Source organism: Herpailurus yagouaroundi, unplaced genomic scaffold (genome assembly GCF_014898765.1).
Source record: "Herpailurus yagouaroundi ecotype Mexico unplaced genomic scaffold, PumYag 166, whole genome shotgun sequence".
Lineage (NCBI taxonomy): Eukaryota > Metazoa > Chordata > Mammalia > Carnivora > Felidae > Herpailurus > Herpailurus yagouaroundi.
In genome coordinates, this window is record NW_024412407.1 from 3,762,291 (window position 1) to 3,788,875 (window position 26,585).

Sequence of the window (26,585 nt, forward strand, 5' to 3'; positions counted from 1 at the left end):
GATCAAAACGACGGAGGGAGGGGCGCCTGGGTGGCTCAGTCGGTTGAGCGTCCAACTTCGGCTCAGGTCACGATTTTGCGGTCCGTGAGTTCGAGCCCTGCGTCGTGCTCTGGGCTGATGGCTCAGAGCCTGGAGCCTGCTTCCGATTCTGTGTCTCCCTCTCTGTCTGCCCCTCCCCCGTTCATGCTCTGTCTCTCTGTGTCTCAAAAATAAATAAAACGTTAAAAAAAAAATTAAAAAAAAAAAAAAAAAACGACAGAGGGAGTGTGGAGAAAGTGGGCTCGGTCACAGGCAGGGTCCTCAGGGCCCAGGTAGCGTCCAGTGAAGTCTTAGTTCCGGCTGATAGAGAGCTGGGGTTAGGAGTTGTGGTTCATGGCCATCTCTGTCGTGGCTCCAGTATTTTTAGGCCGAACCCAGCTAGATGAAGGTGAAGTCATTTATGGTTCCTGCCTGGCCTCCGTGTGCCGGTACATACACTGGGTGTGGGTAATCTTGCAGACCCTCTTCCCAAGTGGGTGGTGCCCCCACGTGTCTAGGTGAGCCAGCTGGAGCTCAGCAAGTGTGTGACTGGCCCGAGCCCCATCACTAGTAAATGGCTGGCCTGGGATTCAGACCAAGATCCTTCTGGCTTAAAAGCACAGGTTCTGGGGCACCTGGGTGGCTCAGTCGGTTAAGCGGCCGACTTCGGCTCAGGTCATGATCTCGCGGTCGGTGAGTTCGAGCCCCGCGTCGGGCTCTGTGCTGACAGCTCAGAGCCTGGAGCCTGTTTCAGATTCTGTGTCTCCCTCTCTCTCTCTGACCCTCCCCCATTCATGCTCTGTCTCTCTCTGTCTCAAAAATAAATAAACGTTTAAAAAAAAAAAAAAAAAAGCACAGGTTCTTTCTAGTACACCACACTGCCTCAGGGTACCGAATGTCATCTCTACAATACTGGTCCCAGACTAGCACCGCCAGTGAGCCTCCATAACCCACCCTACCCCAATCTTTAGGCCTTGGCTTAGGGGAAAAGGAACCTAATTTTGGGCCTGCACGGAAGGGAAGAGTCAAAATATGATCAAAGGCAGAAAGTGGGGGTATGCAGCAGCGGCTCAGGGCTCTGAGCCTGGCCGTCCAGAGGAGGGGTTCTCGAAAGCATTAGCCCCACGGTCCTGCCTTCCTCTAGTCCAGCCGCTCAGGCTGAAGCCAGCAGTGGGGAATTGACACTGGCTACAGGTGGAAACTCAGGAATGCATCCCATCAGGGTATCTGGCATCCAAAGAAAGAAATTTGGAAATGTCCTCTTTGGGCCTTGCTGCATTTCCCTTGCTTTTTATTTATTGCCCCCTGTCTAATTCCCCCCTAGTAGCACCGTTAGAGATCTGAGGCCCAGGCTGACCCTTTGCTGTGTCATCTTTTAGGACCAGTTAATCAGGAACTCAGGATCTGGTACCTGCTTGACATCTGAGAACAAAAAGCCAGCCATGGCCTCCTGCAATCCCAGTGACCCCCACCAGCACTGGCTCTTCGTCTAAGCTCCTCATCACCCCCACAGGAGTTCCCACAAGCCTCTCAGGAAACAGGACTTTGGGGAACTTGATGTTTGAGAACCTGATTATCAGCTTCTCAGTAGGCCTTAAAGATGGGTTTCTTTTTTTTTTTTTTTTTTAAGTACAATAAGGTATTTTATTATTGTTTTAATGTGCATTTCTTGGTGATTAAACACTTTTTCCACAAGTTTTGTATAATTTTTTAAAATTTTAATTTAAATCCAAGTTAATGGGTACCTGGTTGGCTTAGCCACATCCAACTGCAGCTCGGGTCATGATCTCCCAGTTCGTGAGTTCCATCCCTGCATCGGTCTCTGTGTTGACAGCTCAGAGCTTGGAGCCTGCTTCAGATTCTGTCTCCTTCTCTCTCTGCCCCTCTCTGCTTGTGCTCTGTGTGTCTCTCTCTCTCAAAAATAAGTAAACATCGCGGTCTGTGAGTTCGAGCCCCGCGTCAGGCTCGAATAAATGTGTATGTGTGTCTGTTCATGTCTTTTGCCCATTTTTCACTGGATTGTTTGATTTTTGGGTGTTGAGTTTGGTAAGATCTTTATAGATTTTGGATACTAACCCTTTATCCGACATGTCATTTGCAAATATCTTCTCCCATTCCATCGGTTGCCTTTCAGTTTTGTTGATTGCTTCCTTCGCTTTACAGAACGTTTTTATCTTGATGAGGTCCCATAGTTCATTTTTGCTTTTGTCTCCCTTGCCTCAGGAGACGTGTCTAGTAAGAAGTTGCTGTGGCCGAGGTCCAAGAGGTTGTTGCCTGTTCTCTCCTCCAGGATTTAGATGGTTTCCTGTCTTACATTTAGATCTTGCATCCTTTTTGAATTTATTTTGGTGTATGGTGTAAGACAGTGGTCCAGATTCATTCTTCTGCATGTCACTGTCCAGTTTTCCCAACACCATTTGCTAAAGAGACTGTCTTTTTTCCATTGGCTGTTCTTCTCTGTTGAAGATTAGTTGGCCATACATGTGTGGGTCCATTTCTGGCTTCTCTATTCTGTTCCATTGATCTATGTGTCTGTCTTTGTACCAGGACCATACTGTCTCGATGATTACAGCTTTGTGATACAGCTTGAAGTCCAGAATTGTGATGCCTCCAGCTTTGGTTTTGTTTTCAACATTGCTTTGGCCATTTGGGGTCTTTTCTGGTTCCATACAAATTTTAGGATTGTTTGTTCTAGCTCTGTGAAGAATCCTGGTGTTCTTTTGATAGAGATCGCATTGAATGTGTAGATTGCTTTGGGTAGTATCGACATTTTAACAATATTTGTTCTTTTAGTCCACGAGCATGGAATGTTTTTCCATTGCTTTGTGTCTTCTTCAATTTCTTTTGTAAGCTTTAGATAGTTTTCAGTGTATAGATCTTTTACCTCTTTGGTTAGGTTTATTCCTAGGTATTTTATGGTTTTCGGTGCAATTGTAAATGGGATCGATTGCTTGATTTCCGTTGCTTCATTATCGGTGTATAAAAATGCAGCCGATTTCTGTATGTTCATTTTATACCCTGCGACTTGGCTGAATTCATGTATCGGTTCTAGCAGTTTTTTGGTGGAGTCTTTCAGGTTTTCCATGTCGAGTATAAAGATGGGTTTGTAAACCCAGTGGATATCAAGGCAGGACCTTCCTATTCCTTGCAGCATCACAGAGCCCATTCTCTTTGCTCCACATTGATGGAAGAAACACTCAGAACATGTGATACTTGGCATAGAGCTTGCCTTCTGTCCTAGAAACATACTTCCAAGCAGGGAAGGCAGGCTGGGTAGGGCCCAGGGCAGCAATGCTGAGTTCAAGAAAAGTACCTCTGAGGCCACGTCCTGGGTCCCTGGTCATGTAGAGCAGCCACAGAACTAGTGAAATAGTACAGAGGTCTGCAGCAGTCTCCCTGCGAATATTGGAGCTGAGTAATTTACAGAAAGCACCCTAACAAGAATCCTTTAGCTTACTTCATCTGCACGGTAACCCTGTGAGAAAGACAGGAGGGGAACCACCTTGCCCATTTTACAGATGAGAAAGTAGAGGCAGGGAGAGATAAAGGGGCTTGTCTGTAGTCCCACAGCTAGTGGATGGCGGGAGCGGAGACTGAGACTTGATTTGGAATGCCGGCTGAGCCAGCGCTCCTTCCACCACACCACAGGAACGCTAGACACCTAGCCATCAGCCTTCCCATTCTCTCATCCCTCCATGCCGATCACTTCTGACTGGCGGGTCTCTGTAAAGCCTAGAACGGTGGAGCCAGGTAGCCATGAGGCAGGCCATATTTGGGGATCCTGGGATGTTCGTGTTGAAAGCCAGCTCATGGAGCCCGGGATTCTCAGGTCTGAGTCCTAGAAGCCTTGTTTCAGTGCCCCATCTATACTGTAGATGAAAAGCCAAGTGGCAGTGGGTGAAGTTGAGGGCAGGTGAGGGCAATGCCCAGCAGCCCCTGAACCTCTAAAGGTCTGTGAGCACCATTTGAAACCATCGTTATAGTCCAGCCCTATCGTTTTCATATTGTGAAACCGAGGCCAGATAAGGGAAGTAATTTGTCCAATGCCATGCAGCAAGGTATTGGCAACCTGAGGCCCTGGGAAGTCTGAGGCAGTAGGGACAGTGTGTAGAATTGAGCATGACTGCTTAACTGGCCTTGAGTGCTGTGCCCACATGAAGTTTCCACGTCGAGCAGACCCAGCATGCATGTCAGCTCTTCTCCAAGCAAGTTGGACCCCACCATACGTGGCCACCTTGTCTGAACTAGAGAGCCCAGCTGCCTAGAGGAAGACTCACACTCCTTCCAGAAGGGCTTCTGACTTTCCATAGCAGGCTGTCATCTTGGGCATTACCACAGGAGGGTGCCATGGGACCGCAGCTGCCTCTCCCTGCACAACTCCCACAGCAGGAGGTCTCCTAAGTTGCTGAGAGCCTTCAGGACCCTGTGGAGAAAACATTCTGGGGGTAGCCTAGCCAGAGGGAGAGTGGAGAGTGGCCAGGATGTGGCCAGGATGTGGCCAGGGGTGGGGAAAGTAAAAACTCCTTGCTGGCAAAAATTGGACACGAGGTCCCAGGGAAAATAAAGGGTTTATGGCATTGGTAAAGGAAACTTACCACTGGTTCCTCCTCCCCCATAGTGTCCCTTAGCTGATCTGTTGGAGAATCAGTTGGCTCAGGCTGTGTAGAGCCACACACATCACCTCTGAAAAGTTCTGTCACATCACTGTCTCTTGTCCCCAGACATCCCTGTGGCCCCTAATCTAGCCTACATCGTGTGTGTCAAGCCCATGTGGACACGAGCAGGTGTAAGATGCGGCTTCTCCTCCACGGAGCTCATACCCTAGAGCTGGCGAAGCAGCCGCAAGCAAGTCAGGACCAGCCTGGAGATGTTCAGAGATGCGCCAGGTGAGATGGAAAGAACGACTCCTTCCATTTAGGGGAGTCAGGGAAGGCCTCACAAAGATGATGACATTTGACCTTTGACCTCAGGGGTGGGTCCTTAGGTGGGATCCCACACAAGCAACCATCGAGACTCAGAAGAGTCACAGAGAGACAAAGGTACAAGTGGATCTGACAAACCAAGGGGACATCAGGGTGAAGGAGTGGTGGATGTAGAAGCTAGAGGATGGGGACCGCATTGTGACTTTCATGGGACCTAGGCCCTTTTGTCTTCATAAAAAAAAAAATTTTTTTTTAATTACGTTTCACAACCGCATTGGTATAAAAATGAATATAATCCAGGCTGATGGTATTCATTTTATTTCTTCTGATTTTAAAAGAAATGAAAACTTTGTGGGCCCTAAAAGTGTTGTGGGTCCTAGGCACTGTGCCTTCTGTGCCTATGGGATAAGTTGCCCTGCAGAACAGTGGGTTGGGACCCAAGTGAGAAGACTTTGAAGGCCATGCTAATTCGGGTAAACCATAGGGAGCCAGGGATCCCAACTCTAATCCTTGCTTTATCTTTGGTTGCATTAAGGATCCAAACATTTATCAGGTGTTGATTGTTTGCCATTTATCTCATATCCTTCATGCTCTTATAGCTTCACTCAACAGCTCTCCAGCCAATATTACGATATACGCCCAACCAAGGTGGCCTGTTTAGTGCCAAGTTTCCTCACCCCTGTGCAAAAGCAGTATAATCTCTCCCAGGGGCAGTCAGCTAAGAGTAACTGACAGGGAATGAGAGGTGCAGCAGAAGAGAGGAAGAAACCACATACGACACCTAGAGAGTAGGTCCAGATTGGGGAGTGAGGACTAGGGGAGATAGGTGGTCAAGAAGAGGGAGAGGGCACTGATGGGGTGATACAAGACTTTGTGGCCTCCCCTTAGCTGGGGCTGGCCTCACCCTAACCCAGTATCTGCACTGTTCCTTAAAATTCACCCCTCTGATCATTCTCAGAGTTCACCTAAAACCTTAACACCTTGCTTACATCTTGCTTAAAACCTTGATGCTGTGCTCCTATCCCGATCCCCGAAGATTCTCACTGTAGCGTTAAATGGCTGGTCCCTCCTGGGGCTCTATTTCCTACTTGAAGAATATTGGCGCCATTGCCCAAAATAGCCAAATACCCCAGGAGAGATTCTTATTGTTAATTACAAAAGTAATGGTGTAGAGGAGCCAAACGATACCGAAAAACACGAGTTTAAGAAGTGAAATTGATCCTCACGATGCCTCCATACCTCTTGACTCATTCCCTAGAAGTACCAACTTCCGGGTATAAACCCTTTCATACCCTTTTTCTGTGAATAACAAGTACACACATACCCAGTACCGTATCATTTGCAATTTGATGTCTTCATCTAATATCCCAAGGACATCTTTTCATGTCAGTTCATTAAAGTCTAACTCATTCTTTTTAAAAGCTGGAGAGTGCCCCATCATTTGGTTACACCTAATTTCTTTCACCTTTCCCTGCTGATGAACACTTGGGTTTTTTTTTTTCCCCAATCCTGCGACAACTTGGTGAGAACCTCTACCATAACCTGCGTCCTCATACATTTATTTTTGTGCCTGTGTCTCTTTCAAAAGGATTGCAATCCTAGAATTAGAATTGCTTGGCCAGAAGAAACACAATGCCTCAACATTTAAACCACAACTACTGTCTACGTCTGGCCTGAACGGTGAAAATGGGAGTGTGACCAGCGGTGGAGATGAGGCTGGGGCATGCAAACTAGGCACCGGTTGCTGGTTGCGAGGGCCTTAAGTGTCGTCCCTGAAGACTTTGGTTTTTATGCAAACACAGATTGGGTGGCCCTAGGCCAAGGGTACGGAGGTGAGTGTGACATCGACGGCGCCCTTAGAGGCTTACTTTGGAGTATGTGATATTGAGGGGTAATGTTTAGGTGGCCCTAAAGGCCTCCTCTTGGGCTTCTCATCCTGGACCTAGAGCTGGCTTCTTAACTAGGGAGGTGGGGAGAGGATGGCCAAAGAGGCCCAGTTCCCCAGCCCAGCTCAGCTCAGCCTCTTCCCCATCTGCTTTTATTGGAATCCTGGCAGTCAGGCTGGAAAGGGGGTCCTCCGGGTGCCCCGAGAGCCATAATGTGATGGCCCCGAACTCTATGGCATGGCCTACGGAGCTCCTTCCTACAGCTTTTCCCAGGCCTCTCTTGCAACTGCAGGCATGAACCTTGGATTCTGGAAAGTGTCTAGGCCACAAAGACCCCCAGGTGAACCAGATGACTCTCCTGCCTCCCTCCAGGCTCCCTGGCTTCTCTTTGCCTCAATCACAGCCCCGCTCTTGGCCCTCTGCTCTGGGCCTCCCGACCCGAAGTCCTCTGCCCGCCTCAAGGCGCCCTGCCCCTCCCTCCTTTCTCCTCTCCTGACTTTGACAGTCAGGGCCCTTCATCACCTACAGGCCAGGCCTGTTCCTCACCTGCTCCCTCTGCCCTCCATGCTCACAGCACTCAGACCATCTCCCTATCCTGCGGCTCCCCCTTCTAACCCACCTCATGGTCTCCTTCTCTGGGAGCTCTCTGGTTGGCTTTCTGTCTGAGTCTCCCCAAACCCGTTTCTTAGAATTCACCAGAATTCTCTCCACCATCCCTACTTGGTTTAGTCCTCCTGCATTTACACCTCTGTCCTGGAGGCATAGCCCACCTTCCTCGTTGGGCAGGGGGAGGTCGTGGTCTCTTCTTTTTGCTAACTACTCTTCCCTCCTCCACACCCACCCCTTGCCTCCACCTCCTGGTGCACTGAATGGATCTCTGCACTTACAGTGTCACTGAGGACAGTAAGGCAGTGACAGACTGTGAAGGGAGCACCCTGATGGAAAGACCAGCCCTGGTTCCCTCTCTTTTTTCTGAAAAAAGAGTTCACTGGATGCCTTTCCACTGAATGCAGATGCTTAAGTCAGCCCTAACCTGACCTTGTTCTGCCTTTGAACAACAGATATATTAGTTTACTTGAAAATACATCTTTTCATTTGTATTTCCACGTCACCTGTGATTTTCCCCAGCCTTCCATCTGCAGCCCTGACAGCTGGCAGCAAGACGGTCAGCAAAGCTGCTGATAAGAGGAGTACAAAGAGGGCTTGGTTCATGGCAAGGGGGCAGTGGTCTACTCGGCCGGCAACATGCTACGCTTCTTGGTGCTCGCCACCCTGGTCCTTTATGGTAAGTGGGTCCTCGGGCCTGACTTCTATAGGGCGGAGGATTTGGACAGCAGAGCCAAAAGCTATCCTGAAGTCCAGGCCTGCTCTCTATCCCAGGGTGAGATGGGACACCCTGTGGGTCTAGCAAAAACTTTACCCTCCTGGAATCCAGGGTAGGAGCAGTGAGGGCCACTCTCCATGCAGGACCCTCTGGATGGCAGGGCCTTGAGCCCCGAAACAGAGAAGCCCCTTTCATGGGTCTGGGCTTCCTTACCCCCCTCAAAGACAGGAAGACATCCTCAGCAGGTGTCTGGATGGGATGTGCACTGCCGTCCTTGCCCCCTGGAGAATCCTGCCAAAGCACCGTATGTGTGGGTAGAGGGGTGAGAGGTCACCTCGGGCCATTGGGATGACCCCGAGCAAGGCTGAGACCACAGGGAGCCTCTGGGGCCCTAGCCCAGTGATGTGAGATGGGTCCTTCGTAGCATGCCAGAGTTCTGGGGACACCTGGGGGGCGGGGGGAAGCAGAAGCCACTCAGACTCCCCTGTTTGGCGAAAGGGCTCCCATAACTCTCAGCTGGGCCCCTCACTTGCTAGGGAGGAACTGTGAATTCGCAGACAAAGCACAACAGCCACCCTGCCCCCCACCCTGAGCTGACCCCATGCTTAGTCATCACTCACTTTTCTTCTGCCCCACAAAGGACACAGCACCCAGGACTTTCCAGAAACCAACGCCCGGGTAGTTGGAGGGACTGAGGCCCGGAAGAATTCCTGGCCCTCGCAGGTGGGTGTTCCTTCACAGCCCCAGACTTCCAACAAAACGAGAGCTGCGTGTGTGCTGGTATACAACATCATGTGTGTTTGTGCACATCCTTACCCACAAGTTCTCTAACTGTCTGGATTCTAGAGGTAAAAGGTTGAACGGGTCCAGGCTTAAGGTGGAAAAAGCATACAAAAGGTTTGGGGGAGGGGATCTGAACACCAGCCACACTTACTTTCCCAGGCCCGCACCCAAACCCAAACCACATGTATGTTCCCAGTGGCACGCGCAAGACTGCATGCATGCCAGACCCACAGCTCCGAGTCCCAATACCCTCACACACGCGCGCGCACACACACACACACACACACACACACACACACACACACACATCACTCTGCACTGTGTGCCTCTGCATTCAAGCACACCCCCACCCCACCCCCAAGTAGAGCATGTAGCTTATTTGGCTATTTAAAGCGTTTCTACTTTCGTCACAGGGCAGCTAGGCTTTGAGTTAAGCAATTCTAAATGCGTAAAATTGGCAAATTAACTGGTGAATAACCACACTTTGAGAGGAATCACTCCAATTGGAATTCAATTCAGTTCACTGAAGTTTGCACCCGAATTTTCAGAAGTAGAGCGATGGTGGAATACGAGGTGCTGAGGAAGACATGAACTGATAAAAATGAATATTCCAGTGGTGGTTCTGAGTATTCCCTGAAGTGGGGGGGCAGGACATATCTGGAGGTCATTGGAGGGGGAGCTCTGGAGACCTAAGCCTGTGGGCTTAGGTGATGGAGCCATTCCATGGCCACGTTTCCTTCCAAGAGGGAACGCAGGTCAAAGGACCTGGGTTCTCGGCCCTTTGCACCAACCCCGAGTGGGGATGTCAAATACGCTGTGTGTGTGCCTTTCCTCCCCCGTCCACGTACACAGCAAACATCACCCAACGGTGGAGCACTCCCTGCTGATCCCGGGGCCGTCTCCACACCCCTTCTCACCACCACTCCGAGGAGCCAATAGCGACCGATCAGCAGAAACTGACAGGTCAAATGAAACCCATTTGCCATCTCTGGCCCACAAAGCTGGAGAATGTTTGCAAGGATGGAAGGAATGGAAAGAAGTGTAATATGCAGTTTGGGGCAAAGCCTTTTAAGAAACGCCAACCTCTCCCTCCTTTCTCTCCTCCCCTTCTAGATTTCCCTCCAGTACCTCTCTGGGGGCAAATGGTATCACACCTGTGGGGGGACCCTCATCAGACAGAACTGGGTGATGACAGCTGCTCACTGTGTGGACCGGTGAGAAAAACAAAACCCAGCTTTGCTGAGCCTCTGGAAGGGGAAAAGTCTGGCCTTTATGGAGGAAGATGTATCTTTGAGCACTCAGGACAAGCCTTTAAGGGGGTGTTGGGGGGCCTGTGGGGAGGTAGTAGACTATAATGAAAGGTACAGATTTTGGCATCGGGCAAGCTTAGGTTCCCATCCCGCTTCGCCTTCTACCTTTGTGCCTTTGGATGACTTCCTTAGCTTCTCTAAGCTCTCATTCTCTTATTTCTAAAATGGGGTCATAATACCTACTTTGCTGAGTTATTGTGAGGATTAAGGAGGTAAATATTTAAGTGCCTAGTCAATGCCTGGCTGGCAATCATTTTTGTCCGTATGTGTCTTGAGCAACTATTCTCAAATTTGAGCATGGATCAGAATCACCTGGAAGGCACAAATCAGAGCTTCTGATTTGGTGGGTTCAGGTTGAAGGCTGATAATCCGCATTTCTCACAAGTTTCCGGGTTATGCTGGTGCTGCTGGCCCAGGGAATCATGCTTTAAACTATTTCTTTATCCTTCCCTCAAAATCTCTCTGTGGGCTGAGAGCCATTATTTCATTTATGTTCACCACACCTCTCCCAGGTTATGAGATACTCAGCCTCTGCTGCTGGGCTTTAAAAATGGGGCAGTGAGGGGCGCCTGGGTGGCTCAGTCGGTTAAGCGTCCCACTTCAGCTCAGGTCACGATCTCGCGGTCCGTGAGTTCGAGCCCCGCGTCGGGCTCTGGGCTGATGGCTCAGAGCCTGGAGCCTGCTTCCGATTCTGTGTCTCCCTCTCTCTCTGCCCCTTCCCCGTTCATGCTCTGTCTCTCTCTGTCTCAAAAATAAATAAAAAAATAAATAAATAAAAATGGGGCAGTGAAGTTGCCAGTAGTTTTTGTCACCGCCACAGGTTAGTAAATTCGAGAACGAGGGGGCTTGTTACTTCCTCGTCTTCCAGGCTTTTTCATCTGCCCTCTGCCTGGGCCAGTTACGATGAGTTCTTTTTCTAAAGATAAGATGTGAGATGGCTTCCCAAGTCTTCTCTGATGGAAAAGAGCCCCCCGGATCACTCAGGGCTTCCTGCTCTTGTCTCACTCCAGCAAAATGACCTTCCGTGTGGTGGCTGGAGAGCACAACCTGAGCCAGAACGATGGCACCGAGCAGCGTGTGAGTGTGCAGAAGATCGTGGTGCATCCCTACTGGAACAGCAATAATGTGGCCGCCGGGTAGGGCCAGGGCTGGGCTGGCCTTGGGCTGGAGGTAGGGGGCTGACTGGCCAGCAACAGGGGCTTGGCTTCCCTCACGTTCGTTCGGAAGGACTCTGAGAATTTAGGTTTTGGGAGGCTTGAGACTTTTGGCAGGTCTTTGTCACTTGTTTGGTCTAGGCTGGTTTGCCTGATTGGGTCCCCTGAAACTCCTCTGCAGCGTTCAAGGTTTCCATTTCTGCTGTTACTTAGTACTCATTTTAGGGAATCGACTCCGTCAGCAAAAGTAAATGTCTTAAAATGAGTCTGATCTGAGAAAACTCGTGCCAGACTGAGCCGTACGCTTTGGGAAAGGAGGTAGTTAAAATGGTGGTCAGTGCTGGGGGGCGTGGGGGGCGGGGAGCGGGTTCAAGGAGCTGGGATATCGCCGCGGAGTTTTCAGACCCACGCAGCACGGTAGGTCTTTCTTCCCTGAGAATTCTTCTCTACGGCCAAGATCACAGCACTCGGCTCCTTTCTGATTCCCCATTCATTACTGAGAGACGTAAGCCCCACTACCACCACCCAGGTCGCAGAGGCCACAGAGGCCACAGCTAGACCACAACACCAAGACCTCACCAGCAGGTGCTGCTGTTCGACAAGTAATATCCTACAATCCAGCTGTGTTTGACTGAGTCGGAGGCCGAGCAAACCAGCCTCCCGAGCCCTTCTCCGAGTTGTTCCTTTCGAATTCTATGGGCACACAAAGGCTTAGTGAGGGCCGCCCCACGCGCCGACCTTGACGGAAGGCCTGAGCAGGCTCATTTCCTCCCACAGCTATGACATTGCCCTGCTGCGCCTGGCCCAGAGAGTTACCCTCAACAACTATGTGCAGCTGGGTGTCCTGCCAGCGGCGGGAACCATCCTGGCCAACAACAATCCCTGCTACATCACAGGCTGGGGCATGACCAAGAGTAAGTCGCCTGCGTTGGCAAAATCCACCACATGGGTCTTGAGTAGGTAGCTGGGCTTCTGGGGAGCATTTTTCTGTAGCCCTAGGTCTCAGCCCTAGTCAGGGACGAGGAACCAGAGATCGAAGAACTGGTGCGTGAAATCGAGCTAAGAATAGGCCATGGAACAGTCGAGTCAGAGATTCATAGAGTCTTATAACTGAGAAACAAAACAAAACAAAACATACCACATACCACCTTCCCTCACGGCGTATTTTTACAAGCCTCTCATCTTATAACCTGAGGAAACTGAGGCCCAAGAAAATTAAGACCACATGACTGGTTAGTAACTAGTTCGCTGGAGCCAGGACCTGGGTATCCTGGCTCCCACTCTGGTGGTCGTTACACCATCACGCTACCTCCAAAGTCGCCGGGCTGTGGGTTGGGGTGAATAAACCAGAGGTAGCCGTAGGTCCAGAGGAGTGAAGGCAAAAGAGAACTCAGCTAGCTCTCTTCTCATTGCGGGAAGAGTTCTGGTAGGCAATGCCATCCAGACAACACAGAAAGGTAGGACGGGGTATGAGCAGAGATGGTTAAGAAGGGCAGGGACATTAGGACTGACACAGACATCTGTCAGCCAGGAGGCGGTATTTGAGCTCTGGGGGAGAGGCAAGTCCTTGCCACAAGCAGCCAGTCTGCTGGGAAAACCTGGAGCTGACAGAGAGAGAGAGAGAGAGAGAGAGAGAGAGAGAGAGAGAGAGAGGGACATGCTTCTAATGCAGCTGCTCTCAGTTCACTTAATATCATAGTGGTTCGACCTCCTGATCTCTATAACATGAAAGCATCGTTGTAAGGATGCAGAGAAGTAATTCATGTGCAAAGGCTTTGAAAAGTCCAAAGAGCCAGATAAAGGAAAGCTGCAGCAAGCTCTTAGGAAATGAAAAGAAGGGTGTATGGTCCCGGTTCTGCTTCGTGGGATTTACAGTGTGAAGTGAAAGCAGGGGAGTTCTCGACAAATACGACCATTCCGGTGACTTTAAAGTGCTTTCCTTTTTTTAAGCAGCAGTAGGGAGATTGGAGGTTGGTGGTTTGGAGCTTGGGAACAGTGATCAAGGATGAGCCCTGAAGGAAGGGGCCTGTAGCTTGCATATAAAGTGGGGAGGGGAGAGGATCTGTGGCACGCCCTGGAAGGAGCTTGCCCTGAGTTCAGCTTTCACTGGAGCTTGGGAAGGCTTGGGAGGGTGTGGAAGGCTCCCCCCCCCCCCCCCGCCCCCGAGAGGGTTTGGGGCTGACCTCCAACGCTGTGTGTCCTGTTCAGCCAACGGGCAGCTGGCCCAGGCCCTGCAGCAGGCTTACCTGCCCAGTGTGGACTACGCCACCTGCTCCAGTTCCAGCTACTGGGGCTCCACCGTGAAGAGCACCATGGTATGCGCTGGAGGAGACGGAATTCGCTCTGGATGCCAGGTGAACACATGCAGGAGGCATCAGGAATCGCAGGCTGGGCCCCTCCCCTCTTGGCCTCCCAGCCCCCGCCCCCAACCTTTTCCTCACTCCCTTTTCCACACCTGCTCCCACCCCCTGTCCAGACTCCGCTTGCTACTCTGGCGTCTCAGTGAGAATGAGTCTGTGCCAGGAACTGGGCACTCAAGGAATCTCCTGAAATTCACCTTGCCTAATGCCCTGACCTCAGAGGCTTGGATGTGGCCCAACATTTGCGTGTTGGTGTATGTGTACGTTCTTTGGAAGCTGTTTGTCACCTAGACTTTTTACAGCCTGGAGTGGTGGTGGTCGTAACGGTGAATAAGAAAGCTCTGTTCCCATCGATCCCAGCTTTCCTTGTACCTCCTTCTCCACCAACCCTTTACCTCAGCAATATTTCCAGGAGTATATACGGATGAATGGGGCAGGGGAGAGCGCACAAAATAGTGTTATAATCATTTATATATATATGATACATGGGATCCTCTTCTATTTAGACAAAATCAATCAGCAGCGTACCATCTTATAGATTTCTTGATGCAGTTCAACAAATGTTCTTGATTACCTATTAGAGGCCAGGCACTGTGCTAAGTGTTAGGGATACAAAGATGACTCAAATACAGTGTTGTAGTGGAGGAATGGCAGGAGCAGACATATGATAGAACGTGTAATACAACGTGGGTAAGTATCATAATAAAGATACGCGTAGGGTGATATAGGAGCCCAAAAGATAGGCACTTACCTGTACCTGTTGGGGTCAGAAAAGACTTGCTTCCCCCCAAGAAAGTGGAGCCTGTAGTGAGTCCTGATGGTTAAATGGGAGAAAGCCAGGCATAAAGGGGAAAAGCTGTTCAGAGAGAGAGAGAGAGACAGCATGAATTAGGGCATGGGCCAAGAAACCATCTAGAACACTTAGAGAATTACAGGGCGTTCCCTACAGCTGGAGCAGAGGTCAGAGCCCACAAGCCTCCAAATCCACGGCCTGTTTCTCTGCAACCATTCTATAGAATGCTTTTTACATTTTTAAATGGTTGGGAATAAATGTACAAAAATAATGTCATGACACATGAAAAATATAAGATTCTAATGTTCATTAAAGAGCATTTAATTGGAACAAATACAGCCATACGTGTTTATTTACATATTATTCACGGCTGCTTTGATAGAGTTGAATAGTTGAAACAAAGACTCCACGGGCTGCAGAATCTAAAATGTTTACTATTTGGCCCTTTATAGAAAAAGTTGGCTGACCCTTGGGCTAGAAATAAACTATTACCATACCAGAGAAGGTCTGGAGAGGACACTGAAGGCAAGCAGGAGCCACATGACTTAGGGCTTCAAGTGCCATGTGCAGGGGAAGAAACTTTTTCCTTCTTCCTTCTAGGTTCTTTGGCTCACCTAATAATTAAATTGACATAGGACAGATTAGCAGGAGAAAAACGAATTTAATCTCATATGTGCAGGAGCTCATAAAAATATGAGACTCAAAGACCTTTTAGACAAAGAAATAATAAATCTGTGAAGCATTGGCAAGACAAAGAAGTTTGGGTTTGGTGCAAATTAGTGAAGACCCAACAAGGTGAGGTAAGAGGGTTTGTTCTATAGCCCTGAATCCCCTATATCCAGCCATAAGGATGTCTCCTTACCTCCTGGTGCGGGGGGAAGGGGGGGGGTACCTTTCACATGGGACATTTATTTTCTGCTTTCCGAGAAACAAAGTAGGGTTAGAATATCCTTCTTACATTGTCTGTGCTTAAGTAACTTTAATTCAAAATAATCGATGTCCCAAGGTGGTATATTTTGGGGCAGCCTGCCCTAAATCTCCATCACATGCTTAGGGACATGAACTTTATCTCTTGGGCACCGGGAAACCATTGAAGAGTTCTAAAAAGGAGAATAGCATTATCAGAGTTGCCTTTTAGAGGTATCGTCTAATGACAAGGTAAGCGTGTCTTTGAAGAGGGGAAGGGTGGACGAGAGACAGGTTAGGAGACTGTTGTAATTATCTAGGCAATAAATTTGAGGGCTTGAACTAGGGCAGTGGAGAGGAGGGAGAAAGAAGGAGGATCTGGAGTGACTTCCAGGCATCCGGTTTAAGTGATTTAGGGGAGGGGTTTGCTGCCTCCAATGACAGAAGGTTTATAGGATTTGGGAAAGAAGGTGATGAACTTGATTCTGAACAAGTTGAGTCTGAAATCCCAATGGGACATTCAGGTATAATTAATCAGTTAAGTAATTAGATATAAAGAAGAAGAGAGTGTGGGGAGAGCTGGGCTAGAGATACAGCAGATGAGCTCCACTCCCCACCCCAGCCACCCCCATCCTGCAGGGGAAAGGTTGTAGAATGAGAAAAGAACAGTGAGTTGAGGAAAAACTATGATAACATGAATACTTGAATGCTGCAGGGGTAGGTGGAGGACAAAGAACCCATAAGACCTAAGAGGAATGAGAGGTGATAAGGGTTTTCCAGAGTCTCAGGAAATACTAACGTGTCATACACAGTATGACACAGTGCATCCAGGAGCCACAGTAGATCACTGAAGTGCCGACTTGGACAGCTGGTGGGTCACTGGTAACTGGCAAGAACAGTTTCAGTAGACTGGAGGGGGCAGAAGTTTTACTGAAGGTAAGAAATGAAGAGGCAACAAGAAACATAGTAAGGAATGGAGAATGCTCTTCCAAGAATCTTGGGTGAAAGAGAGGGACCAAAAAAAATAAATAAATAAAAGTCTGGTAGCTTTAAGGAGGATGACAAGTCATGGAGGGGCTGAATATAGTATGTTAAAATTGAGTGTGTTAATAGGCAGAGAAGAAAGCATCTTGTAGAGTCAGCGAGAGGAAATAACGGATAGCACCAGATCCCAGAGGAGGAGCGATGGAACCAAGAGCACAGGAAGACAGACACCAAAATGTGCGCAGATATGAAAGAGTGTGCAGGCTGGGTGGCTGGAGCATGGCAGGTGTTTGCATTATTTTGTCTGTGTACTTATGAAATAGGAGTCGGGTTGGATGCTGATAAGGAAGGCACAAAGGTTGTATGGGTCTGGATTATTCAAGTGAGTAGGACGATGACTGACCTCCAAGATGTTACTGATAGAGTGAGGTTGCAGACCGCACAATGACTAAGTGAGCGTGTGATTCACTCCATTTTACTCAAGACCCAGTTGCAGGGATGCGTTCATCCAGGGCTGGGTTTTCCTGCATTACTGGAGCTAAAGGACAAGACTGCAGACCAAATGCAAGGTCCGAGCTAAGTGGAAAAAGAGAAGCCAGCTGTAGGATGGTAGGCTGACTGAAAGAGTAGACTCAAAGGACCAAATGTTTCTGGTGAGCACCTAGAACCATGGAAGTAAGGTGACCAACTCATCCCAGTTTGCCCAGGACCCTTCCTAGTGTGAAAACATAGAAGTCCTGTATCCTGGGAGCCCTACATGCAGGTAGAGACTGATAGGTAAGCAGTTCTCTTCCAGGTCCTCACCAGCCAGCTTCCCTTATTACCTTAAGGTTTAACCTTTCTGAGTTAATTCACTTTCCTTCTGCTCTCTCAGGGTCTTAAAGTCTGAATAAGTAGAGTACTTTTCTTTCTGCAGCCGCTCTAAACTGACAATTCTCTGAGGCAGTTGTGTCTCCAGATCCCTTGCCACTGGAGTTTCCCAAGAGTGTGTCTTCTGGGTTTTCAGACTTCTGGGTCCCCCAACTCTTCACCTCAGAATGGATCCACTCATTCCCACCGAGCTCCTTCCCAGCTCTTCCTTCTGCCCTCAGATCCTCAGCCACACCTTCCATCTCTCCAGAGCCTGTGTTTCTTTTCAAGTCAATTAACATAAGATGATAGTGTTATATGTAATTTAATTACCTTCCATTCCTCTAGCCCAGAAACACTCTCAACCCTCTATTAGAATTTGGGTGGAAGATTTTTAGGTTGTTTTGTTTGATTTGTTTTGAGTGCAGTAGTCTAAAGAAAACATCCTCTTTTCCTAAGCAGTAGTTGGGGTGTGGTACGGCTAGTTCCTTTTTAAAAGAATCATCCCCAATTTGAACTTTTGGTGTCTTTTCCTTTTAAGCTTCAATTTTTAACGAGGCTATATGTATTAAATTGCTTAAGGTGACAAATAAAACTATGAGCTTAATGATGGAAAAGAACAATCATTGTGTTCCTTCCACTCTTCTAGATCTCCCTCCCCAGAAGGGACCACTTTCAACTCTTGTCAGCTGATTCTTTTGGGGTCTCCATACCTCTATAAAAATAAATGCTTGTATTCCTACTTTTCAGTTCAGGCATTATGGGTGATGTGGATCTCTCTTCCTTTTTCACAGAGGTACCTGTTAAATAACAAAAATTCAACTGAGTAAATTTGAAGATCAAAGTGGCTTTATTCAAGGACTCAGGAATTGGGGAGTACCCCATCTAGCAAATAGAAAGGAGCTCCATCAAGCTGCAGAAAAGGAAAAGGTTTTAAAGGCAGAGAGGGAGCTGGAATAAAGGAAATTATTAGTAAAGAATGCCTTGTTTTAGGCAAGGTTGTCCTCCCAAAGGGAACAGAGAGGGTCTCTTAGCAGATTACCTCCTCGTGCTGACCAGGAAATTCCAGTTTGGCTGGCTGAAGGTCACGTTTCTGAAAGAAGCTGAAGCTGCAGTTAGATTAGGTGTTAAGTCTTGGTGGGGTTTAGCACAAGTGACTCAGTTTTGGATCTACTGTCTCCTTAACAATTCCTCGCTTTTGATCAGATTCTCAGCTGACAGGTATGATAAAAATTTATGGCATTAGTGCTACTCTCAGCAACTGCCCTGTAGTTCTCACACCTTTTTGTGAAATTTTGTTGGTCCTTTGTGTGGTATTCACAGGTCATATGGTTTTTTGCTTAATCTCTGTGATATTCACAGGCCATGACTTCAGGTTCAACGATCTGTAAGTTGTTCGTTCTCTTCATTCTTTTTCTGATGTTCCCGTTTTGGGGAGATCATTTTCTTGGTGGTTAGTGGCTGTAAACATGCATTTAAAACATTTGACAGGGGGCGCCTGGGTGGCTCAGTTGGTTGGGTCTCCAGCTTCGGCTCAGGTCATGATCTCATGGTTCGGGGGTTCGAGCCCCACATCGGGCTCTGTGCTGACAGCCTGCTTCGGATTCTGTGTCTCTCTCTGCTCCTCCACTGCTTGCAGTCTGTCCCTGTCTCTCAAAAATGAAAAAATGTTAAATAAATAAATAAATAAATAAATAAATAAATAAATAAATAAAACATTTGACAGAATAACAATGGACAGGGGAGACTATTATGATTACTATAAGCAGAATGATTCCCAGTGTTTAGAATGCACTTTGGAGCCATGGTCCCCAACATCCAAACCAATCAAAATCAAGTAAGTCAAAGAAAGACCCTGTTGTAGCAGTCACCCTTGTAAACCACGTTGGCTTGCTCAGTGATCTTACGTAATTGAGTTTCAGCTTCTCCAGAAGTGTTAATCCAGCATAACAGGTGGTATTGGCCACAGTACAGACATCCCCTCACTCAGCTAAAGATAATTAAGGACTATTCTATCATCAAGAATAACTTATGGGGCGCCTGGGTGGTTCAATCAGTTGAGTGTCTGACTCTTGGTTTTGGCTCAGGTCATGATCCCAGGGTCATGGGATCAAGCCCCGCATTGGGCTCTGTGCTCTGTGCTGAGTGTGGAGCCTCTTGAGATTCTCTCTTTCTCTCTCTCTCTCTCTCTCTCCCTCTGACCTTCCTGACTCACTCCCTCTCTCTCTCTGCCTAAAAAAAAAAGAAAAAAAAAAAAGAACTTTGGCTAGAGAGTCTAAGGATTTTTATTGGGCAGCTATTGTCTTGGCAACAGATTCTACAGTATCTTTAAGAGTTAAAGAGAGGTTTCTGATCATATGCTCATGTACCTTTACTCCTAACCAGGGAAGTGTAGCCCTGCCAAAGGAAGTGAATCCTGAATCCTGAAAAATCCTTTCTAACTCAATGATCTAACTCGATGATTCCTTTCTAACTCAATTCTTTCTCCAACTCGGTGATGTAAATCCAGGGCAACTGTACAATGAGGTGTCTTAGTTCATTTGTGGAGAGCCTAGGGGCACAGTTGGATAACCTAAAAGGCATTTCCTGGCTATGTGCTAGCTATCTTGTCATTCATAGGCCCAAGGGGAGTGATAATTACCACAAAGACAACCCCTCTCAGGGCACAAAACACTTCTCAGTAAGATGGCACTGTTAATGGATTCATTCTCAGGGATTGTTGCATTTGTCCATTCAAGCCAGGGGTCAGTTAGGTCTTCTCTCAGCCTGAAATAAAAAGTTGTTCTAAGTTCCAGAGGTTATCCCCCTTAGCCATGGCCCAGGAGATATGGATGATGGCATTATCTTTCTAGGCCAGCTCCAGAGTGAAGGAAAGAAAGGGAAGAAGAAAGGGTTTCGTATTTAGTCAGTTAAAGTATGAAGTCTTGATCTGGCATCTTGGGAGGAAGCAGTCTACCTCCATGTCAGCTACTTCTCTTCCTAGTCACTTTGGCTGGAACATCTCCAGTGTTTGTGTAGGACCCGATGTCAGGTGGGACCTTCTTCAGCTGTGAGATGCATGTCCAAGTCCCTGGAGTCTGACCACCATCTGGGTGGTGAGGAGGACCTGGGGTAGTCCCTTCCAAGGACTTTCAGGAGCAATCTGTGTTCTTATTGATTCCAAATCAAAAGGGTGAGAGAACATTGGAAATGTTAATTTGAAGAGCCAGAGCCAGATTTTTTTAGGAAACTAGAATAATTCAGGATCCAGTTTATAAGTATGTAATAGAACCTCGGAGACAATTAACAGGATTAGAATCTAATACAGATGATAGTGTAAACATAAGTTCATCTCTCTACACTTACCTTCATTTTTTTACAGAAGAATTAGTTTGTTTACATTAAACTTTGCCTGATTATTTACATAAGTGCAGCAAGAATAGTGACTGACCACGTAAGTTCTTTTTAAGACTGCTTTGCTGGAATCTTACAAGCAAAGTGCCAGGTCAATCTTTCCATGAGGCTTTATTGGCTCTGTAAAGTCAACCTTAGTTTCTTTCTTTCTTTTCTTTCCTTCTTCCTTCCTTCCTTTTCTTTCTTTCTTTCTTTCTTTCTTTCTTTCTTTCTTTCTTTCTTTCTTTCTTTCTTTCTAGTTTTGAGAGAAAGAGGAGGGGCAGAGAGAAAGGGAGAGAGAGAATCCCAAGCAGGCTCCATGCTGTCAGTGCAGAGTCCAATGTGGGGCTCGATCCCACGAACTGTGTGATCGTGACCTGAGCCGAGATCAAGAGCCAGATGCTTAACCAACTGAGCCACCCAGGCACCCCAAGTTGATCTTAGTTTCTTGAAAGTGTCTGGTCATATCTGAGTCTATGCATAATGTTCTCAAATATGGTATTCCAGTCAGAGCTTTGGTAATATAACCAATGTTTCTAATTGTGTCTTGTTACAAGGAGATCAGATTCTCATTGAACCTATGTAAACAACTCACTGTAGCTTCCCTGGAACAACATGGGCTTGAACTGTGTGGGTCCATTATATGTGGATTCTTTTTTCAATAAATATACAACAGTAAGTGTATTTTCTCTTCCTTATGATTTTCTTCATAACATCTTATTTTCTCTTACTTTACTGCACGAATACCATATATAACACATCTAACATATAAAATATGTGTTAATTGTTTCTCTTATCAGTAAGGCTTTTGGTCAATAGTAGGCTACTAGTAGTTATACTTTGGAGGAATAAAAAGTTATACAGGGATTTTTGACTACACAGGGAGGGACATTCAGTGTCCCTAACCCCTATGTTGTTCAAGGGTCAACTGTATATTGTCATGAAAAGACTACCTGAGAATTTTTTAATTCTGGAGGGATCAGGTAGGGAAAAAACAAGTAAATGTTTCACCTTTGGTCATAACTGTATATCTTACCAAATTGTTGATAGCTTAAGAGAAAAGATAAAAAGGTTTCCTAAAATCTGGAAAAGAAAACATTAGACAACCAGTAGTGTTTTAAACAAGAAGTCATACAAATGATAATCATCCTCTCCTCCTCAATTCACTCATGCCCATGTAATTAACATCTGTCCTATTTGAATCCATTTTTCCCACTAGTTCTGGAAGTTCTCACCCAGTTCAGTTGCTTGATCTGAAAGTTATCAGGAACCTGTATTCTAGAGTACCCGTTAGATTCTTTTCCATGAATTTCTCTGAGGATAAAACACATTTGCAGGAAGCTTTTGTAAAACAGTAACTCTCTGTACATGATAAAAGACCAGAAATGCCCATTATTAAAGATGTGATGAGAGTTCATTCTTAATGGAATTGCCAAAGGGACTTACCCATGGCCCTTGGAAATGGTGAGAAAGACAGTAAACTCAGTGTTTGCAGAGTTTTATGCCTGTTTCTTGGTGTCCCCAAAGCTGTCAGAAGTGCCCTTTGCTCTGGCCTCTGCCACCAAATCTGTTAAATAACAAAAATTCAGCTGAGTAAATTTAAAGATCAAAGTAGCTTCATTCAATGATTCATGAATCAGATAGCATCTCCTCGAGCGAACAGAAAGCAGCTTCATTGAGCTGTGGCAAAGAATGCCTTGTTTTAGGCAAAGTGGCCCTCCTAAGGGGTCTATCAGCACATTGCCGCCTAGCGGTGACCTAAAAATTCCAGGTTGGCTGGTTAAAGGTCACATTTCTGGGAGAAACTGAAGCTACCGTTAGGTTAGGTATTAAGTCTTGGTGGAGTTTAGCATAAGTGACTTTATTTTGGGCCTGCTGTCTCCTTTTTAACAGTTGGAACGTTTTGGAAGAGTGCGTTGTGATCAAAAGCAGCATTATAAGTGAGATTACATATATCTTCATGGAGTTGACGGCTGTTCCTGGCTGTCTCCATCCTTTCAGAGACAGGCTTGGCACACACAAGCACGCATATGCTTTATTGTGGGTCGCTAGTCCTGTGTTCCTGTATTTCTCTTTCTTCTTTGATGCTGCAAATCCTTCAGTGAGTTCATGAGAAAGGGAAGCGTTTTGGGGTTTGTTTTGTTTTTTTTTTTTTCCCGTTCCTCCCCCCTCCCCTTCTGGCCACTACCACTCTGTTCTCTGTATCTATGAGCTTGTTTTGTTTTGTGTTTAGATTTCACCAGTAAGAGCGATCATCCTGTATCTGCCTTTCTCTGACTGCTTTCACTGAACACACTGCCCTCGAGGTCCATCCACATCGTTTCAAATGGCAAGATTTCCTTCTGTTTTAAGGCCTGAACTCTTATCCATGTTGTATTCTAAAATCACTTTTCATTTCCTGCAGAACTTTGTTTTCCCTGGAGTTAAAAACTGTCTTTAAATCGGCAAAATATATGCCCATTTTATCACTGATTCGGCCCCACACTTCCCCACTAATTTGTTAAGTGACTTCTTTTACCCTCTCCTGACCCCAGTATTTTGTGTTTTTGTATGGGTTTATTTGCAGTCCTCGTGAGAGAGCCTTGGTGGGTTTTCTCATTTTAGAAACTCCAGAACTTTGGTTCTGAAAATGTTTGTTTGTTGATGACTTCTTTCCTTCCATTTTTTATAGTCTCTTTCTACAATTTCTGTTATTCACCTATTTACCTCCTCAGACGGTCCTCTTATTTTCTTAGTTTCTCTATATTTTGTTTGTTCGTTCTACTGTATCTTCCAATCCTTGCAACATTTCATTTCTACTATCATACTCATAATTTCCGAAGGCTCTGTTTGTTTTCTGAATGTTTCGTTTTGCAGTATGCTGTTCTTGCATCATGGATGCAATACTAATCACAGGTTTTTATTGCTTGTTTCCTTCTCCCTGCATACCCTTGGCTGCCCCTTCATTTTTTGTTTATTTCTTTGTCTCTTCGTTTTGAATTCTATTTTTATCTTAGAGGCTTTCTTCAGATGTGTGGTACTCCTTGACCATCTGCTTTCATTTCAGAGTGAGGTAATAAAAAGCTGATCGGTAGCCGTGAGCCTTCAGTGGGATTCATCCATGCTGAACTGGTCTGTTGGGTGACCTAGTGAAGGTCTGGTGGTTTCAGTGGAGGACCTCTAATGGCAGGATCTTTAGGTCTTCCTTCTTGTACTGGTCAGATTTTCCAGAGAACTATCTTTTGATTTTCTATCTGGAATTATAGAACTGGCATCCTGGGAGCTGAGTAAGGAGGAGAGTGTCCAGGTAAACCCAGGTTCCTCTGATTCTAAGCCTGAGCATGTAACCATTACCCAATGTATCATTTTCTCTCCCCTTCACCCCAGTTTAGTTTCATGTGTTGACTACTTACCCCGTGTCTAAAGGCTAAGTCTAATTAGAACCACTGGTCTAAATGCTGGGGATGAAGACATCATGAGGACACCCTACTCCCCCCACTCCCAGGTTCGATTTAAGTCAATAAAAGCTATTGAGCTTAAGAATTCAAAGTTCTATGCCAGCACTGTGGAGAGGGAATGTGTCAGTAAGACACAGTCTCAAAAAGCTGTTTCAGAAAGCTCATAGATAGGTGTGGCAGGTAGAAACAAATTATGAAACCAAAATACAAGGCAGAACATGACCTAAGTGCAGCAAAAGAAAGGACAGGAAGATGAGATTCATCTGGATTGTGGGGATATGAAGGAAGTAGGGATTTGAATTGGAGCTTTAAAACTGCACAGGGTTTGCATGCAGAAGTGGGGTATAAGCAAAAGCAAAGGTCCAAAGATTTTTAAATGGAGTTTTAGGACCCTCCTTCTCCTCCCTGCAGGGTGATTCTGGGGGCCCTCTCCATTGCCTTGTGAACGGCAAGTATGCTGTCCATGGAGTGACCAGTTTCGTGTCCAGTCTGGGCTGTAACGTCTCCAGGAAGCCCACAGTCTTCACACGGGTCTCTGCTTACATCTCCTGGATCAATAATGTAAGTGCTCTCAAATGACAGGTTGAAACAGGGTCACCTGGAGACCCATACACTGGCGGGGCTGGGGAGCGATAATTAGACAGGGAGGCCATCATCTTCCTTACCACATTCGTTTACTCCTTTCCCTTGCCTCCATGATGCATCTCCCCTCAATAATGCTGCCATCCCAAGTTCCCCTCTGCATACCCGCTCAGCCGACATCACCCAAGTGCTTACTGTTTAGGGTAAGGTGGTGACAACAGCAGACCTCAACCGGACATATGGCAGTGCTGTCCTAAGTCAAAGCCAAGAGAAAAACAGCTTCAGAAAGTCCTGCGTGCACCTGGGAAAGGGAAGAGTCACTAACATTTTCTCCCATGAGCTCTTTCTAAGGGCATTATGAGAATCTGCTCTACCCTTTAGCAAGAGGTTTTACTACCTTAGATGATGCTTGAAGGTTAGATGAGGCTTTACCTACACTGACCTGGTGGTAGCTTCACAATCATCCCACCAATGCCCTCTAGCCTTCAAACACACTCTGGAGTCTCGTGGCGTGAACTTTGATTCACAACCATTTCAAGGCCTATTCTTGCCACTAGGTGCTACATATGTGCCTAGAACACTGAATTGTCCTGACACAGCTGAGACTGAGACCTACTTCCTACCATACACCTACCCTCCCTCCCCCCTCCCCCCACCCCCCAGCCCACCCAACTCCCTCAACTCCCCTCAGAAACCCAGGGCCGGGCTACACTCAACCAGGAGCCCTGAAGAAAACAGAAGGGAGGGAGGCAGAAGTTACTGACTGTGGACATATTGGCTTTTCCTTCAGGTCATTGCTTCCAACTGAATGTCTTCCTGAATCCCATGGCCTTCCCAAGATGATGCTTAGACCCACGAAAGGACTTGAGGCCATCAAGGAAAAAAAACATTCTGAGAGGCCATTGAGCCAGATCCAGAAAAGCAAATAAAACTGAATATGCATGATCATCCTGAGTCTTTTTGTTCGCCATTAGGCCTTCTAGAGGAAATGGAGTTATAGGACCCAAGTTGGATTTCACATTTCTGTGCTGGATCTTCTGTTTACTGCCATTTCACAAACTACGCCAAGTGGGAGCGGTTTTACGTTACTCTTTTTTGCATCCTTTTAGGATCCACCTAGCCATTAATCTGCCCACCTGGTATTTTCTCCCATGTACATTTGCTATATGCAAAGGCACAGAGTGCTTTCGAATGTTCTTGAGTGACGAAGCGTGCCCTGACTCTCCCAGGTAGATTGTGGGCTCATCCTTCTTTTGTTCCCCCCTCCAGTGCCTAGAACAGGCGCTCGCCCCACGGTTCTGGGCGATGGTAACTGCTAGGAAACACTACAGATCGGAGGATAGGCTTCAGTAGTAGGTCAGATGCCAGCAGACAAAGAAAGTGACAAATTACAAAGGAGGCTAGGGAGGCGAGAATAGAAAAAAAAGGAGAAGATACTGAATGAAGAAAGGAAAGGGTTGAGCAGAACGAAAAGGGAGAAGAGACCGCAATACAGGGCCTCCAGCTAAGTGTGAGTCAGCATGTCAAGGCCAGGACTGAAATAGACCACCGGATCTAGGGCTCTGTAAACCACAGAGAACTGGGAAGCTGATAATTCTGCCTCATCCTGGCCGGGGCTCAGTCTGTTGGAGTGGCCTACAATCGACCGAACAGGGAACCAAAAGAAGGCTAAGAGGTTGAGAAGCAGCTTTTCATAGCGATCACAGAGGACCAGACCGGAGGGAATAGGTAGTTAACATTATAACAGGAGAAACCGGCTAAGACTGGTCCTGGAATGTGCAGGCTGCTAAGTCAGCAGAGGCCTCTGGAACAGTGTAGGCATGCACTGTAAGAAGCTGGGTCAGGACGACTGCGTCCCCATCTCAATTCCAACACCGAGGAACCGGGGAGCCTCTGGGCAAGTCA

General features: G+C 47.0%; 2 protein-coding genes across 2 annotated transcripts in view; both read left to right on the plus strand.

Moving 5' to 3' along the window:
* GALNT6 (polypeptide N-acetylgalactosaminyltransferase 6) overlaps positions 1-10,109 on the plus strand; it is a 47,139-nt gene extending 37,030 nt beyond the window's left edge. Inside the window, exons 12-15 of the mRNA XM_040488095.1 lie at positions 1,398-1,505; positions 8,052-8,111; positions 8,791-8,873; positions 10,047-10,109. Coding sequence (XP_040344029.1) covers positions 1,398-1,505; positions 8,052-8,111; positions 8,791-8,832 — 210 coding nt within the window. The 3' untranslated portion in view covers positions 8,833-8,873; positions 10,047-10,109. The remainder of the gene's footprint in view (positions 1-1,397; positions 1,506-8,051; positions 8,112-8,790; positions 8,874-10,046) is intronic.
* Positions 1-25,628, plus strand: part of CELA1 (chymotrypsin like elastase 1) — a 28,670-nt gene extending 3,042 nt beyond the window's left edge. Inside the window, exons 2-7 of the mRNA XM_040488101.1 lie at positions 3,010-3,018; positions 11,254-11,379; positions 12,175-12,311; positions 13,606-13,751; positions 24,510-24,659; positions 25,471-25,628. Of these exons, the coding sequence (XP_040344035.1) occupies positions 11,258-11,379; positions 12,175-12,311; positions 13,606-13,751; positions 24,510-24,659; positions 25,471-25,488 (573 nt within the window). The 5' untranslated portion in view covers positions 3,010-3,018; positions 11,254-11,257 and the 3' untranslated portion in view covers positions 25,489-25,628. The remainder of the gene's footprint in view (positions 1-3,009; positions 3,019-11,253; positions 11,380-12,174; positions 12,312-13,605; positions 13,752-24,509; positions 24,660-25,470) is intronic.
* Positions 25,629-26,585: the final 957 nt, after the last annotated feature.